We start from the raw sequence: 13509 nt of genomic DNA, 5'->3' as shown, positions 1-13509 counted from the left end.
GCATACACACACTGAGCTGTACTTCTCTTGTGTAGATTAGGTCTGAGGGGAGAACCTCTTTCACCAGCTGCATTCTGAGCCCTCCAGCCTAGCTGCCAGGGCATCAGCTCCCTGGCAGACAGGCACATGTTTGATGTACTCAAAGATACTTGCTTTTAGGTCTTTAGATTCCTCACAGGTACTTTTTGTTTCTTTGTGGTTTTGTTTTGTTTGTCTTTTATGTTTTACATTTAAATTGTGATAATTCACCTTTTTCCTCCTGTTTAGACATTTCTTCTTGAAGGAAGGTTGTATTTCCTTCTAACAGCCTAACTCAGTCCCATCTAACTGTGCTAGCTTTTATGGATCTTGTTGACTCTGGCACCCATCTATCCTGAACTTTTAAGTAATTTAAGAATATTGTGCTGCCTGTAAAGACTTTATTTTAATTTCCTTTAAAACTGGTTATTATCTTTGAGTTTTGAGGTCGCATGTTGTTTTGGATTTCTTGTTCAAACAGTGATCTGGGGTGTGCCTGTCTCATGGACTGCAATAGTTGAAGCAGGCCTTTGTGTGATTCCAGACTGTGCCACGAATGCTGCTCCTACAGCTCTGCTTCAAGAAAGTAACCTCTTAGAGCCTCTATTTAAATACCTTCTCAATTTAAATAACCTGTTATATCTTGTGATATTTGTTCAAGCTGAGGAGATGAATTTAAGTCACTCATTTTTAAACTTTATTTACTACATCCATGTGACAGATACTCCATACTGGTGTAGTTCACTGTCACTTCCACCAAATTTATGGCCTGGTGTTAAGGGTCAAAATAGCTACCTCAGTTCTGCCAAGTCCAAGGTACTATACTGGTGTTTAACCCTTGTAATACGCTGGAGTTGGTTGGTTGGTTTCCCAACATACACACTTATATTCATATAAAACCATTTGATTTTGGTCATGTCTGTTTAATAAATCCTGCTCATCAGAGCTTTTGCTGGCTTTGATTTCACATCTGCTGTTCCCTGCCAGCTGGTTACTGACTCTTCTAACCCTTTTCTCCAGGATGTGGATTTTGTGTACGGGTGATGTTTTAAAGGAAAGATCCAAAAGGGGATGAATAGTTGAACAGTATAGTTGAATAGTATGCATGTTTGACTATCTGGGTTGGAAATTCACAGGACAGAAGCTGATGTTGGGAGAATTATGAAGGATCTACCACACTGGGCTTTCCAGTGGCCGAGAAGCAACAGGTCAAATTGGGTGTTGGCTTAAATACTCGTTCCCTATAGAGAGTTTACACAGCTTTGTTCAGCTGTTTCAGTACTGAAATGAAAAGGCATCATGTGCACATGGATAGTAATAATAAAGTATAGTATGGGTAATGGGATAAGCCAGGTAGAAAAAATTGCAACAGTTAATGCTCTCAAGGGTCTTGCACGCTACAAAAGCAAATGCAGTTCTTTGTACACAGTAAAGGAAAAACACTGGAATGCTTTTTGTCACAATGAAGCAAAATGCAGGAATGTTCTTAGAATGGGAACAAAAGTTTGTGATGTACACTAGTAATGGCCTTTGGCTTTATTAGCAATAAAAGATCAGTCTGCCACAATGCGAGAGTGCTGCTCTCCAGAAGTACAGCCCTGGTCTGATGGGAGAGCATGGCTGAAGATTTTTATCATTCAACTTCCAGAAAAACACATCTGTTGAAATAAAATATCAGGTTTAAAATGCAGTTTATGGTTTCACTGTCATTCATATTGTATTTCAATACAAAGATGAAAGAATTTAGATTTTCTTGGTGCAGGCTGAAAATCTTGGAGAGAAAAAATACCTTTTTTGCTGAAAAATTGCATCTAATACATAGGTGTTGAGAAATCATCCTAAATTGGCAGGGTTTTTCAATTTAAATTACCTTCTGTAGTTTTTTGTTATAACCATTCTTCTGGCAAGAGCCAAAACAAAAAGGGAGGTCCCAAAACTCCTGCACACAGTTCCCCTGAAAAGAAAGGCCAGTGGATTAAAAGCCTGATGCTGTTTCCTCTCCCCAGCACATACTAATGTGCAGGAATAATGCATTGAACTAAGTATGCTCCATAAGTACTATGTAAGCACACCTAAAGTAACTGTTGACTAATCCTATAAATAAATATCTTGCTGGAGGTGTTGTTCAGGTTGACTGTTTTATTACTTTTTTTAAAAAAACTTCATATATTTACTACTAATGAACAGCAGTGCATAAGCAGTTACCTAATTCCTGTGGGGGGCACCAGTTTTTAAAATCGAAATCTTAAGGCACTCAGCCAAATAGCCTTAAATATGATCTTCCAACTTTTCACAAACATGCTACTCAGGCAATAAAAGTATTTTAAAAAATGATTTGCAAATTAAAAAACATATTGGTCCCAGCAACACATTCTCACTCAGTAACAAAACACTTTAAGCCAACAAGATGTAGGCTCTCCTAATTAAATACTGGCTGTGAGAGTGAGCTGTCCTAGAGCTGCCTAAAAAAAGCAGCTGTGAAGTTGCTGCTACTGAAGGAAGCTGTGTGTTTACACAGGTCCTGAGAAAGACAATTCAGACCCAGGGAAAATAAAGCATTGCAGAAGTTGTATTAATGGTACTTGTAGTTTAAAGTGCTGCAGAAAATGAAATTATGCTCTTATTTTGTTCCATAATAAATTACCCATCCTGTTGCCTTTTGGCTGTAAGAGCAGGTACTGGCTGCATCCCTAGGCCCCAGCTTCTCCGTGCTTTACGGGGAAGCAGCAGGACTTTGTGGGACATTCAAGGTACCACCGGTGAGTGACCCACACAGCTCCACATCTGAGCTCCACATCTGAGTTTCAGTAAAGAAACTCAAGAACACCAACAAACTTTTCACAGTGTCAGTGTCAAAGAGAGACTTTTCACAAGGGCATAAGAGTGACAGGATGACTGTGATGACTTTAAACCCCACAAATGTAGGTTTAGGCGAGGGGGCTGACAAACCAAACCCATATTTAGGAGAATGCATTAATTTCCACTTCCCATGCATGGCATCTTAGTGTTTTTACACCCAAAAATACCAGCTGGACCAAAGCATTGTTAATCAAGTAGTGGCCACATTGTCCTTTGGCAGGTTTGCTCTTTCATGCTGTTTAGCACATTCTGTCCAGCAGCCACCTACCTCCTGAACTCCAACAGCATCTCAACCTTCCAGAGGAACATTCAAATTCTTTTGCACCTACCTGCATCACTTTAATAGGAACCATTTTTAAAAAAGATGTGGAGAGACACAAGTCTTTGCATGGTGACTCAGTGCCTACAAAGCAGGGGGGGGGTCTTAGTAACAGCAGGCAGGAAATTAAAAATAAGTAGCATAAGAAAAGCAATGAGAAGAGCACTGCAAGTAGTACACTCCACCTTCCCACTCCCATTCAGTTAGTGAGGCAGTAAGAAGACTTGAGTGAACAACCCCAGCCACAACAGACACACAACGCTGGAATCACCAATTCTAGGGATGAGCTGTGCTCTATGTGCTGGTCTCCTTGAAGTGAGCACTGACAAATACCAGCATCAGGAGGGGTTGTGTAAGAGACTACTGCTCTATCTGTACCAGGAGGAGCCACCAACGTGCTCTCTGGGAAGCACTTTTGTTTTTCCAGTAAGTCAGGTCTTTGATATCTTCATTTTCTACTTTTCAAGAGCTGCATGTGTCAGAATGACTGTCAAAGGCATACAGGGCCTGACCAAAAAACACCTCTGAACTCAGCATGTTTAATGCTTATCACTTGCTGTCACTTCCATTTCCCCAGGAGGGTGGGGGAGAGAATAGGAAGAAAATCTCATGGGTACAGATGGAAGACAGTTTCATAGGTGGGGGAGCGGGGAGTGAAACCACTTGCTACCTCCCAGAAACAGGCCAAGGCCCTATCAGCATCCAAGCAATGGCCACCACAAAAGGCCCCCTTCGTCCTAAAGCAAGGAATATCCCTTTGGACAGTTTGGGTCAGCTGTCCCTGCTGTGCCTCCTCCCCACCTGCATGGTGTGCCAGCACTGCCCAGCAAGAGCCAAGACACAGGTGCCTTATCGACACCATTCTAGCCATAAATCCAAACAACATCCAGCACCATATACACTTCTGGGATGGACATGCACTCCATCCCAGCCAGACACAGTACAGGAAGCTTCAGACACCCAGCTTGAGCCTAGTAGCCTACTAACTTGTTACAATTCCAGTGGAGAAGAAAGCAAGGTATGTGTCAAGAGAATAACATTTTGAACAACAAAAATCACATTTTCAGTATCAATCACCACAGTCATCTCCTTTTTCAGCTTGAGCAGGAAGATCAGGACAGTCAGAAATTCATTTATTAAGACCTGTCTTAAGTAACTAAGAGCTTTAATTTAAACTCCAGTTAGATGCTGACTTAGATTTGTCTGACTGACAGCTCCCAAGGTAATCCATAACTTCTCTGTAGGTCCATAATAAATATGGAGAAATTTTACTTCTACACAGTCCAAAGTCTCCACCTTTTCAGTCAGCCAGAGGTTTAGAAGCAAACTGTATGTTTCTCTCATATTTGTTCAGATATTAATGTATTTTAGATACTTGCCCAATTGCCTCACTTAATTTTAATCAAAAAAAAAGCTACAAGAGGGCTCTAACCAAATACAGGTGACACCAGTTCACTGAGAGGGCACTGGCACCTTAGCACCTATGAGAAGAAAATATTAAAGGGCAGTGCTTCCACCACCACTCAAAAAACCCCCACAACACACGCACACAGACAAAACCCACCAAAAATAATAACAAAAACCAACAAACAAAAACAAACCACTAACCACCCAAACCCAAAGAAGTTATTTGCTTCTGTTCAAGATTTATACTTGAACTTCACAGGGGATTTACTGGACATGCCATGGATTCCCCAGACCTCTTCCTATACCCATTCTCTTTGTGAAGGAGTCAAATTACCTATTCCAATTTTTTTTTTTGCATCAAGACAACTCTCATCGTTCCAGACATTTAATTGTATGGTAAGTTATAAACTAGAAAAACACATAGCTTTATCACCATGCAACAGATAAATTATATTCAGGCACAAAGGTGTTCACCTTATGCCAATGCACATTAAACACATCAAATTTTTTTTAATAAATTTTATTTATGCAAAGCCAATCCAAAAGTGGTGTGTAAAAGCAAAAAGCTCTTTTTACATATTAATAAAAAGGGAGGGGTACATTTTGTTTGTGTGAAGAGTGAGGATTTGACTGTCTTATTTACAGAAACCAACTAAGTTTGTTTAAAAATATAGACATAGTTATTAAGTCATTCTTACTTTCTCTAAAGCTATTTGCTGTACAGTGTACAACAGCTCAAAGTGCGCAAATAACCAAGGGTATCCCACGACAATTTGACTATACAAGCTTTTTTTGCCCAATTAAGAATATTCTTGCTTTGATGTAATGCTTCTGCCCAGTGCTTATTTGTTTTGTTTTATTTTGGTTTTTCTTAGGGGCTTTGTTTTATGCATACAGTAGTTGAATTATATTATTATGTCACTCCCAGTAGTTCCTTGAGGAAGAAAAGTTATATTCCTTGACCCTCCAGCTCAGCTGCTGCTATATCTGGTTCTTCGTCATTGTAAATGTTCTCTGCCTGAAGACACAAAACATTACATGACAAGTGGTGTACACAATCGTTTTTAAACAGTCTTCTAAACTTCATATAGAAAAAACTTTGATAATACCAAGGTGGCACAGCCATCATCCCCTCCTTGAAGGAACCTTCTCCCTGCCTTTTCTTGAAGGGCAGCCAAATTTAGGAATGTGCACACAGTGGCTACATTTTGGCAGTTGCCTTCTTGCACTGTTCTATTTCAACATCATAATCATTAGCTATTTAACCACTAGCCTTATTATGAACATTTTATTTGGAATTATTTCAACCTCAGCCTGAACACACAAAACAAGAGGTATTAAAAAAGCAGAAGCCTGACTTGTGACACACATTTAAGTCGACTACAATGTTTTAACTTAATTTATTCCAAATTACTTCATTTCCCTTTTATAAGATAGCTGATCAGTCTCCTATAATGTAAAGTAATCTGAACTAATGGGTGAGTTAAAAAGACATCTTGCTTCACAGCCAACATATGGGGGAGGGGGAAAAAAAGGAAGTCTTGGCTAATATTTGCTATAAGTTCCCAACTGCCACATTTATTCTTAATATTAACTAGTACCTAAGACTTGGACTCAAGAATTAACTAGCAGTTGCATTTATTCAAGTTGTTTTAGTCTTGATTTTCTTTTTAAAGTCTTGCATTGTTTGACTGGAGAGTAACAGGGGACAGACTACTTTCAGTCCTTGAAGGCACAAGCTGCCCTAAGAAGAAGCAGCTTTTAAGTTTCATTTATGCAACAAGCTTCAGAGCAACTCAAGAGCTGTTGTGACACTCACCATTTGCCATATCTGCATTATGTTGTCCTCTGATACAGAACAGATTACCCAAGGCTCATTAGGATTCCAACTGAAGTCTGAAATTTTGGCAGTGTGTCCTCCATGAATAAACTGTTAAAAAACCCACAAGCTTCAGTAAGCCATTTCAACTCTAGAGAAATCTGTTAAAACCCAAGATTATGAAGTTAAATTCATCATGCTAATGACTACACACAGAAACACTTGCTACTAGAGGTTCATAATACAGACATAAGGAAGGTGTGTGTGAAACCACTTCCCATTCATTGCTTATGGACACAGATGCAGTTGCTGAGAGAGCATCTGAGACAACAGTGTGTATTATTATAGCAACAAATGACATCCTCAAAACGGTGCCTCTTCACAGAAGGTTGGGCTGTGAAATCCAGCCACGTTTCCTACTGATTATCTCTAAGAGCATTTCCAGAGTTACACAGGAAATGGGGAAACCTTCAGAATTGAACAGAGGAAGCCTACAGCAAGTTAGAGCAATGGATTGGAAACCAGGGAGGTGAAAAGATTTATGAACTGCTGCAGTTTTAGCAGCACAGTGCCGGGGCATCACGCTGCCACACAACATGTCAGCGCACTGAAACCTGAACAAAAGTGTACCAGCAGCTCAGGAGGCCCATCTTCTGCATCCTCTGCAGACTGCTCTTCTCCAATTTTACTGTAAGAAAATAGTTCATACCTATTATTAATGACAATTGCATTCTATATCTGCTTAACTGAACAGTTCCTGGCCTTCGTTTCCAGTATTTGCTTTTGCTATTGGTTTTTCTCAGTGTGAAATAACTATAAGCCTCAGGTATAAAACATCAACTGTTTGGCACTGTCAGTACTGAAATGGAATCTTAACTTGTGAAACACATGGAGGCAGAAGTCACTTATTACTAGCAATTCTATTAGCAAGAAATCCTCATGGACAAGTAACATTAGATGAACTGTTCTGTTTCTATTTATACACAAAAGACCAGGCATGAGGTAGGCAAACAAGCAGGGCTAGAGAACAGCACAAATCAAATCTGCCAAATAATGCAGGCCTGCAGCCCTTTTTCTTTTGCCATCTGTTCATATATACTAACAGAAAGAAACTGCTCTTCACCTTAGATCCCATACATTAAGCCGACGATCAGTACCACTTGAAGCAAGAATTGTTTCATTATGAGGAGACCAGTGAACCTATTGAAAGAAAACAACTTAAGAGAAGCAGCTACTGATTTCTAAAGCATAACCTGAATAACCAGCACCCTGGCCACTAATTTTCAACAACTATACTCCATAAGTAATTTTTTTCCAGCACAAAGGATATCCAATAGCTCAAATAGACTGTTTTCAAGTCTTAAGATTTCTCAAACTGAGAAGACGTTATTTCACTGTTACAGATTTACCACATTTTATGAAATGTCTAAAAAAATCACTGTTACTTGCATCTAACTAAATAGGCAGAATTCACAAAATTAGATTTGAACCCAACTCCTCTCTATAGCACATCATTTTAGAGAAACCTTCTACCTGTACTGAAGGTACTTGCAAAAGCCCAGTATTTTTTTAGCAGTCAGTTGTTGACTACTTGCCTCAAAGTCAAGTGGGGAAAGCCAGAAAGAAACTATGTGCTACTGTCTGTAATTGCTAAACATAAAATAAGGAATTTTGGTTCAACGGACTTATTTGTGTTACAAGAACACAAATCTACAGGTTCTTCTCCAAGTCAGTACTCTTCTCGTTTTTTTTTTCTACAGGTTGTGAGAAGTTTACCCACCTGAAAAATCTCATCTTTATGGGACTCAAAAGAATGGAGTTTCAACTTCAAGTTTCGAAGATCCCATAGAGCCACTGTCTGGCAGACAGAAGTAACAAGAAATTGTTTTTATTATAATGGCTTTCATCTAGAATATTTCAGAATTTAAACTATACATGAGTAAAAACCTTGTCAGCAGAACCAGTTGCCAGAATGAACTCGCTGTAAGGATTGAAGGACAGACAGTTGACCTCAGCTGTATGAGCATCTATGGAATGACTTGGCTTGGATGTGGCATTAGATCTGGTGTCCCAACTGTTACAATGGAGGGTTTGGGGAAGGGTTAGGGGCAAGGAGGAAAGAGGGAGAGCAAATAAACATAAGTTTTTACAGGAGGTTCTTTTTCACTACACCTTAATATAAGTAGACAACATTATTACTAAATCCAACTCTGAACTACAGTTTTCATTCCAAAACCTTCCCTATTTTGTGTCTGTTGTACATGAGCAGCTCACACCAGTAAGCTGACATAGATATTAGTTACATCTTCTTTTCAAATGAGGTGGAAACATTAAATAGCATGTAGATTTCAGTGATTCGGCACCACTACTATAGTTAATTGCCTAAAAGAGCTACTACGTGAAATGATTCCAAAACTCAGATTTTTTTTTAATCCAAGTGCTCTGCACTAGGTACACCAGCAGCACACAGAAGGCACTATGTAAAAACCTCCTAACCCCAACTTACATCATAAGCTTCTGATCATCCGCTACAGATCCAAACAGAGATTCATGGAGCAGATGCCATGCCACGTCTTCTACTACTGCAGAGTGCCCAGTAAAGATGGTTTTTGCATCCACAATCTTGCCTTCTTTTGGTCCAGCACTTATATCCCATAAACACACTGTCTGTAAATAAGTTACATTCTATTGAAATGCAGACTCTGACTGTATCATCTTTCAAAAAATAATCAATCACACTCTATCTATAAGCAGAGAGAGAAACTGAAGCAGTTCTTTATTTTTGAAAAGAAACACTTAATGTGCCATAAGTGAGAAGAGAGCTAAGTTATCAATCAGTTTTCTGTAAGTTCAAGGTCCAAGGATTACTTGTAAGGTCACAAAAGTAATTTACACTTTTAAAGTCCACAAAGAAATTTATAAGCAATTAGTTCAATTAATCCTTGAAAGTCTTACTAATTTATGGTCTCCATCCAACCCAATTTAAGGGGCTTCTTCAAGCAAACAACTATACAAACAGTCTGTTCTTACTTCATCAAGAACCTTAAAAGAACGTGTTGATTACAGCCTAAAGCCAACTGACAGCCTTTAGGAATATAACTACAATATGTGAGAACTTTCTCACATAACAATACACACCTGCACTAAGACAGATTTTTTCTAAGTATCTATTACATCATAAATTAGGAAGAGTTAGGGTTCTTTAAGTGAGGGAAAAGATGAGGGTTTTACATGATCATCTGATGCACTGAGAAGATGCCCACTCAAATTTGAGTTCCATGATAAGCCATAGCCTTCCTTCTGGTGCCCTCTTAATCTAAGATCAGGATTACACTCTCCACTTGGGTCTGAAAGACAGAAAATTCCTTCCATTAGCATCACCTTGCACATCAATCCAAAAGAATATCATTATCACCCAAGAACTTTGTTTCTGTTGCAATAACTGTATTTTATATTTGAACCTCTTTGGAGGTTCTGCTACTTCTATCAAGATTCTCTTATGATATTGAGGATAACTACGCAGTTAAAGTCATTGAAGATACGGGCCTTCTCATTCAGATTCCAGAATCCATCAACTATCCTCCCAATCACAGTTAAACACAAGCTTAGCCCTCGATAACAAGAGGCATTTTGGTTAACTTTGAGGAGCCTGACCCACCTGGTTTTGATGGATGTTTAGTGTAGTCAAATACCAACACATCAGCAGACGGTGTTTTTGTCGCAATTATGCAGGGATTCTGTGGCATGTAACGAGCACGGTTCACTTCACCTTCATGGTTAATTTTAATCTCCATTTCGATTTTGCCAGTCACAGATCCAAAGCCACCAAACTCTACATTAGTCAGAAAATGTTAGTTTATCACATCAATCATTTTAGACTCCTGAAGCAGCATTTCACAGCATCTTCCCCACTCCAAGAAACAGTGGTAAGCATCCTCTCAAATACAAGAAAGCCTAGGAAAGACTCACACCATGTGACACACTTTTGATATTTGGAATCCTCTTTCAGAGCTTTAGTTTCTATTTGAGGTAGATGTGTACCAGCTTTTACCACAACTGACAGAGCTGGTAGAAATTCTAGTAGGGATTGTATATCATGATGCTACCTGAGTTCTTCTGAAACAAAGTTTCCTCTTTTAGTCACAGTTAATGATCTAGAATTAGTGTGGACTGGTAAGGATACGTCCATGCACTTTAGTATTTAACAGAAAGTCAGAATATCATTATGAGAACAGCTAGTAATGATATTGCTAAAAGAGAATCTAAGAATTCTGAATGCCCACCTCCTTTCTCACTGTCATACTGCAGAGCTTCGAACTGATCATCATTGGGAATCTGGACTCTGGCAACAACCAGGTGGTTCTGTTCATCGGACGTGTGCGTTCCCAAAACCAGCCAGTGCAGAGCATAATCCTTTCCTTCTGGCCTGTTTAGAATAATAAATGCATGGAATAAAATTACATACTCAGTTCCAGAAGTTTCACAGCTATAGCATCAACAGCCCTCAAGATCCGTACCTCTTCAGGGAGCTAGAAGAGAGATACTCATGTAAGAAATCCTTCCCTTTGTCGCAAAGACTCGCACAATAAAGCAAACTAGATTCTGACATGAGCAATCCAAAGATACAACCAGCAAGGGCAGAGTGACAAAACAAGCCAGTAAACATTGTCACTGTACCTTGAAAGGGATAGTTACAGTTTGCACAGCAGTTAAAGGTAACACTAATACCTACTTGTATCTAATTTCCCTAGCAGTCTCACAGTATTGATTTAGAAAACAACCGGTATGACTTTTCACAAAACAAAATTTTGAGGGGACAAGTAGCAACCTATTTTAGTTACTTCTCTTAGAAGCTTTTACCAGTTATTTTATTTCAGACGCTCATTTTTTAATACTGTACAAATCCTACTTAACTAGAATAAAATTTCTCTTCTGGTGGTTAAATGCAACATTTAATTAAAAATAACAGGTTGATGGACAGTGTCATTTATCTCTGAAAGTAAAAATCTGAGCAGTCAAACTCAAGCAATTTCTGTATTCTTGAAACCAACAAACTAATTATGTTGCCTGAATCTAAGCATTCAGGAATCATTTGGGCAATTATAAACCACAATGTTTTAATATCATCAGGCATTACTACACCACTTCCAAGTGTAGAGGGGCAAAAATACAAAACAACACAAGAAACACACAATGCACATGCACTTACTTGCATCAGGAACAGGTGTCCCATCATGTCAGGTGCCATACAAAGAGGCAGTCCTTGCCTTAAATGGCTTACATATTTTGACACTGGATAATTGGAAATACCAGGTTTTAAACTGAATATTAAGTCAATCTGCAAAATATGAGGCAAGTAGAAGTGTTCCTCATAAGGGCCCCACACTCTCAAATCCCCACTTCATTTTCTCCGTGCCACAAATAGTTAGCTCACATCATCATCATCATCTCCAAATATTCTGGTATACTAAACTAAGTGATCATCTAACTACCAACTAAAACATCACATATATAAGATGGAACTTTATAGAAGAAAGAGACCATCCTCTGGTAATTGCAAGAAGTTTACACAGAAGATATTTTAAAGCCTAGCTGCATCCAGTTTACACCACCACACGGGACCCAGTCCTTGTCCACTACCTCAGCGAAGCCCTAAGTGTTTATTGCAACAATTTAAGTTCTATCGTAGCTGGCACATGAACAGATTCTATCCCCATGTTCACGATTCTTTAAGAAATTAACCCGTGAGCCCATGATTTTCAAGGGAGGTGGAAGAATGGTAAACTTAGTATGTGTGAAGTCAACAATGAACCAGGGACAAAAGCTAGACTTGAAGAACCAGTTTTAGAATAATAGACTAGTCCAGACTTAAAAAGTATCAGAGACAGATACTATAGCTTAGATAGAATAGTAATCTGTAGCACAGGACGAAAAATGGTCTTCAAGAACAAGCTAATTTAGTAGATAGATTTCTCTGATAAGAATTAACTACATATGAGTGCTAGATCTCTTATTTAGCAATAAACTGAGAAAGATTTCTCTGTTCACACCTCCCAACACCTTCTGCTAGGATAAACTAGAGTTCTGTGAAGTATCAGCTTGTGACTTTTTCCCTCAATGCTTCTGCATACCAAAGGGGTTTTTAAAGTTGCGAGCAAAATAAAGTGTTACAAGCTCACAAAGGGTAGCCTAACCCAAATTATTCTGATCTGGCCTGGATTTTACCCTCATGTTACTCAGCAGACATGGTTAACAGAAAAGGCGCAGCGGAACAAGGAGCTGCACAGACTCAGCTCCCGCTGAGCTCTGCGCCTCCCCGGCACTTTCTCCGGTCTCTTTTCCCTTCTCTCACCTGGTCACATCAGGCAACCACTGCACCGTGAGACTGGGCCACTCCAGGGCGTGTGTCATCACCAGGTCGTACAAGAAGGGGGTGTTTTTCTTCCAGATCTTGTACTCCTCGCTGATGACGCGCTCCTCGACCGTGTCCTCCAGCACTGCGGAAAGGGAAGGGATGAGCTGAAGCACGGAGAGGGGAGAAGGGGGGTGCTGCCCCGGCCCGGGCCATCCCAGGGCGGGGACGGGGCAGGAGCGGGGGTCCCGCAGGGCCCTCGAGGGCGGCTGGCGGCAGGAAAAGTGCAGCCGCTCCACCCCCGCGGAAGCTCCTCGGGAGGAATCCCGGAGCGCCCCAGATCCGCCATCCCCGCGCACACGCACCCTCACACCCCCGCCCGGCCGGAGACACGGCCGGGGGAGGAGGGAGGGGGTCTCCTACCGTCCTTGCTCGCCATGTCGGGTGAGACCCAGTGCCGCCAGGTCAGCGCAAGAGGACGCGGGAGGGAAGGGAGCTGAGGCGGCGGGCGGCGAGGGAGCGGAGGAGGCGAGAAGGGAAGGAGCAGAGCAGTGCGGGCCGGAGCGGAGGAACCCCTGCAAACACTGTCGGGAGGCGGGAGGGAGGCGGTGGTGCCGCGGGACCGCCCCTGCCCCGCCCCGAGATCCCCGGCCCCCAGCGGGGCCGCCGGGCTGGGGCGGAGCGGAGCGGCCGAGGAGGGGCCGAGGAGGGGCCGAGGAGGGGCCGAGGAGGGGC

At 40.9% G+C, this 13509-nt stretch overlaps 1 protein-coding gene and 1 long non-coding RNA gene across 5 annotated transcripts in view; one reads left to right on the top strand and one right to left on the bottom strand.

Moving 5' to 3' along the window:
- Window positions 1–5107: 5107 nt before the first annotated feature.
- The window catches only part of RBBP7 (RB binding protein 7, chromatin remodeling factor), a 9105-nt gene continuing 703 nt past the window's right edge, over window positions 5108–13509 (bottom strand). Inside the window, exons 1-12 of one of the 2 annotated variants that reach the window (XM_027638222.1) lie at window positions 13198–13385; window positions 12775–12919; window positions 10706–10848; window positions 10081–10254; window positions 9654–9769; window positions 8929–9089; window positions 8370–8496; window positions 8203–8280; window positions 7546–7622; window positions 7053–7110; window positions 6423–6533; window positions 5108–5621 (exon numbers count right to left, since the gene is read on the bottom strand). In XM_027638222.1, the coding sequence (XP_027494023.1) occupies window positions 5553–5621; window positions 6423–6533; window positions 7053–7110; window positions 7546–7622; window positions 8203–8280; window positions 8370–8496; window positions 8929–9089; window positions 9654–9769; window positions 10081–10254; window positions 10706–10848; window positions 12775–12919; window positions 13198–13213 (1275 nt within the window). In that variant the 5' untranslated portion in view covers window positions 13214–13385 and the 3' untranslated portion in view covers window positions 5108–5552. Of the gene's footprint in view, window positions 5622–6422; window positions 6534–7052; window positions 7111–7545; window positions 7623–8202; window positions 8281–8369; window positions 8497–8928; window positions 9090–9653; window positions 9770–10080; window positions 10255–10705; window positions 10849–12774; window positions 12920–13197; window positions 13386–13509 lie in introns of those variants that run through there. The other variant, XM_027638227.1, reaches the window with a different exon arrangement.
- The window catches only part of LOC113944757, a 23435-nt gene continuing 22938 nt past the window's right edge, over window positions 13013–13509 (top strand). For 2 of the 3 annotated variants that reach the window (XR_003526777.1, XR_003526778.1), the window contains exon 1: window positions 13013–13238. This is a non-coding gene — a long non-coding RNA (uncharacterized LOC113944757). The remainder of the gene's footprint in view (window positions 13239–13509) is intronic. The other variant, XR_003526781.1, reaches the window with a different exon arrangement.

This window comes from Corapipo altera, unplaced genomic scaffold, assembly GCF_003945725.1.
Source record: "Corapipo altera isolate COAL_440 unplaced genomic scaffold, ASM394572v1 0, whole genome shotgun sequence".
In the NCBI taxonomy this organism is placed as follows: Eukaryota; Metazoa; Chordata; class Aves; order Passeriformes; family Pipridae; genus Corapipo; species Corapipo altera.
This window is presented reverse-complemented; position numbering and strand designations above follow the sequence as displayed.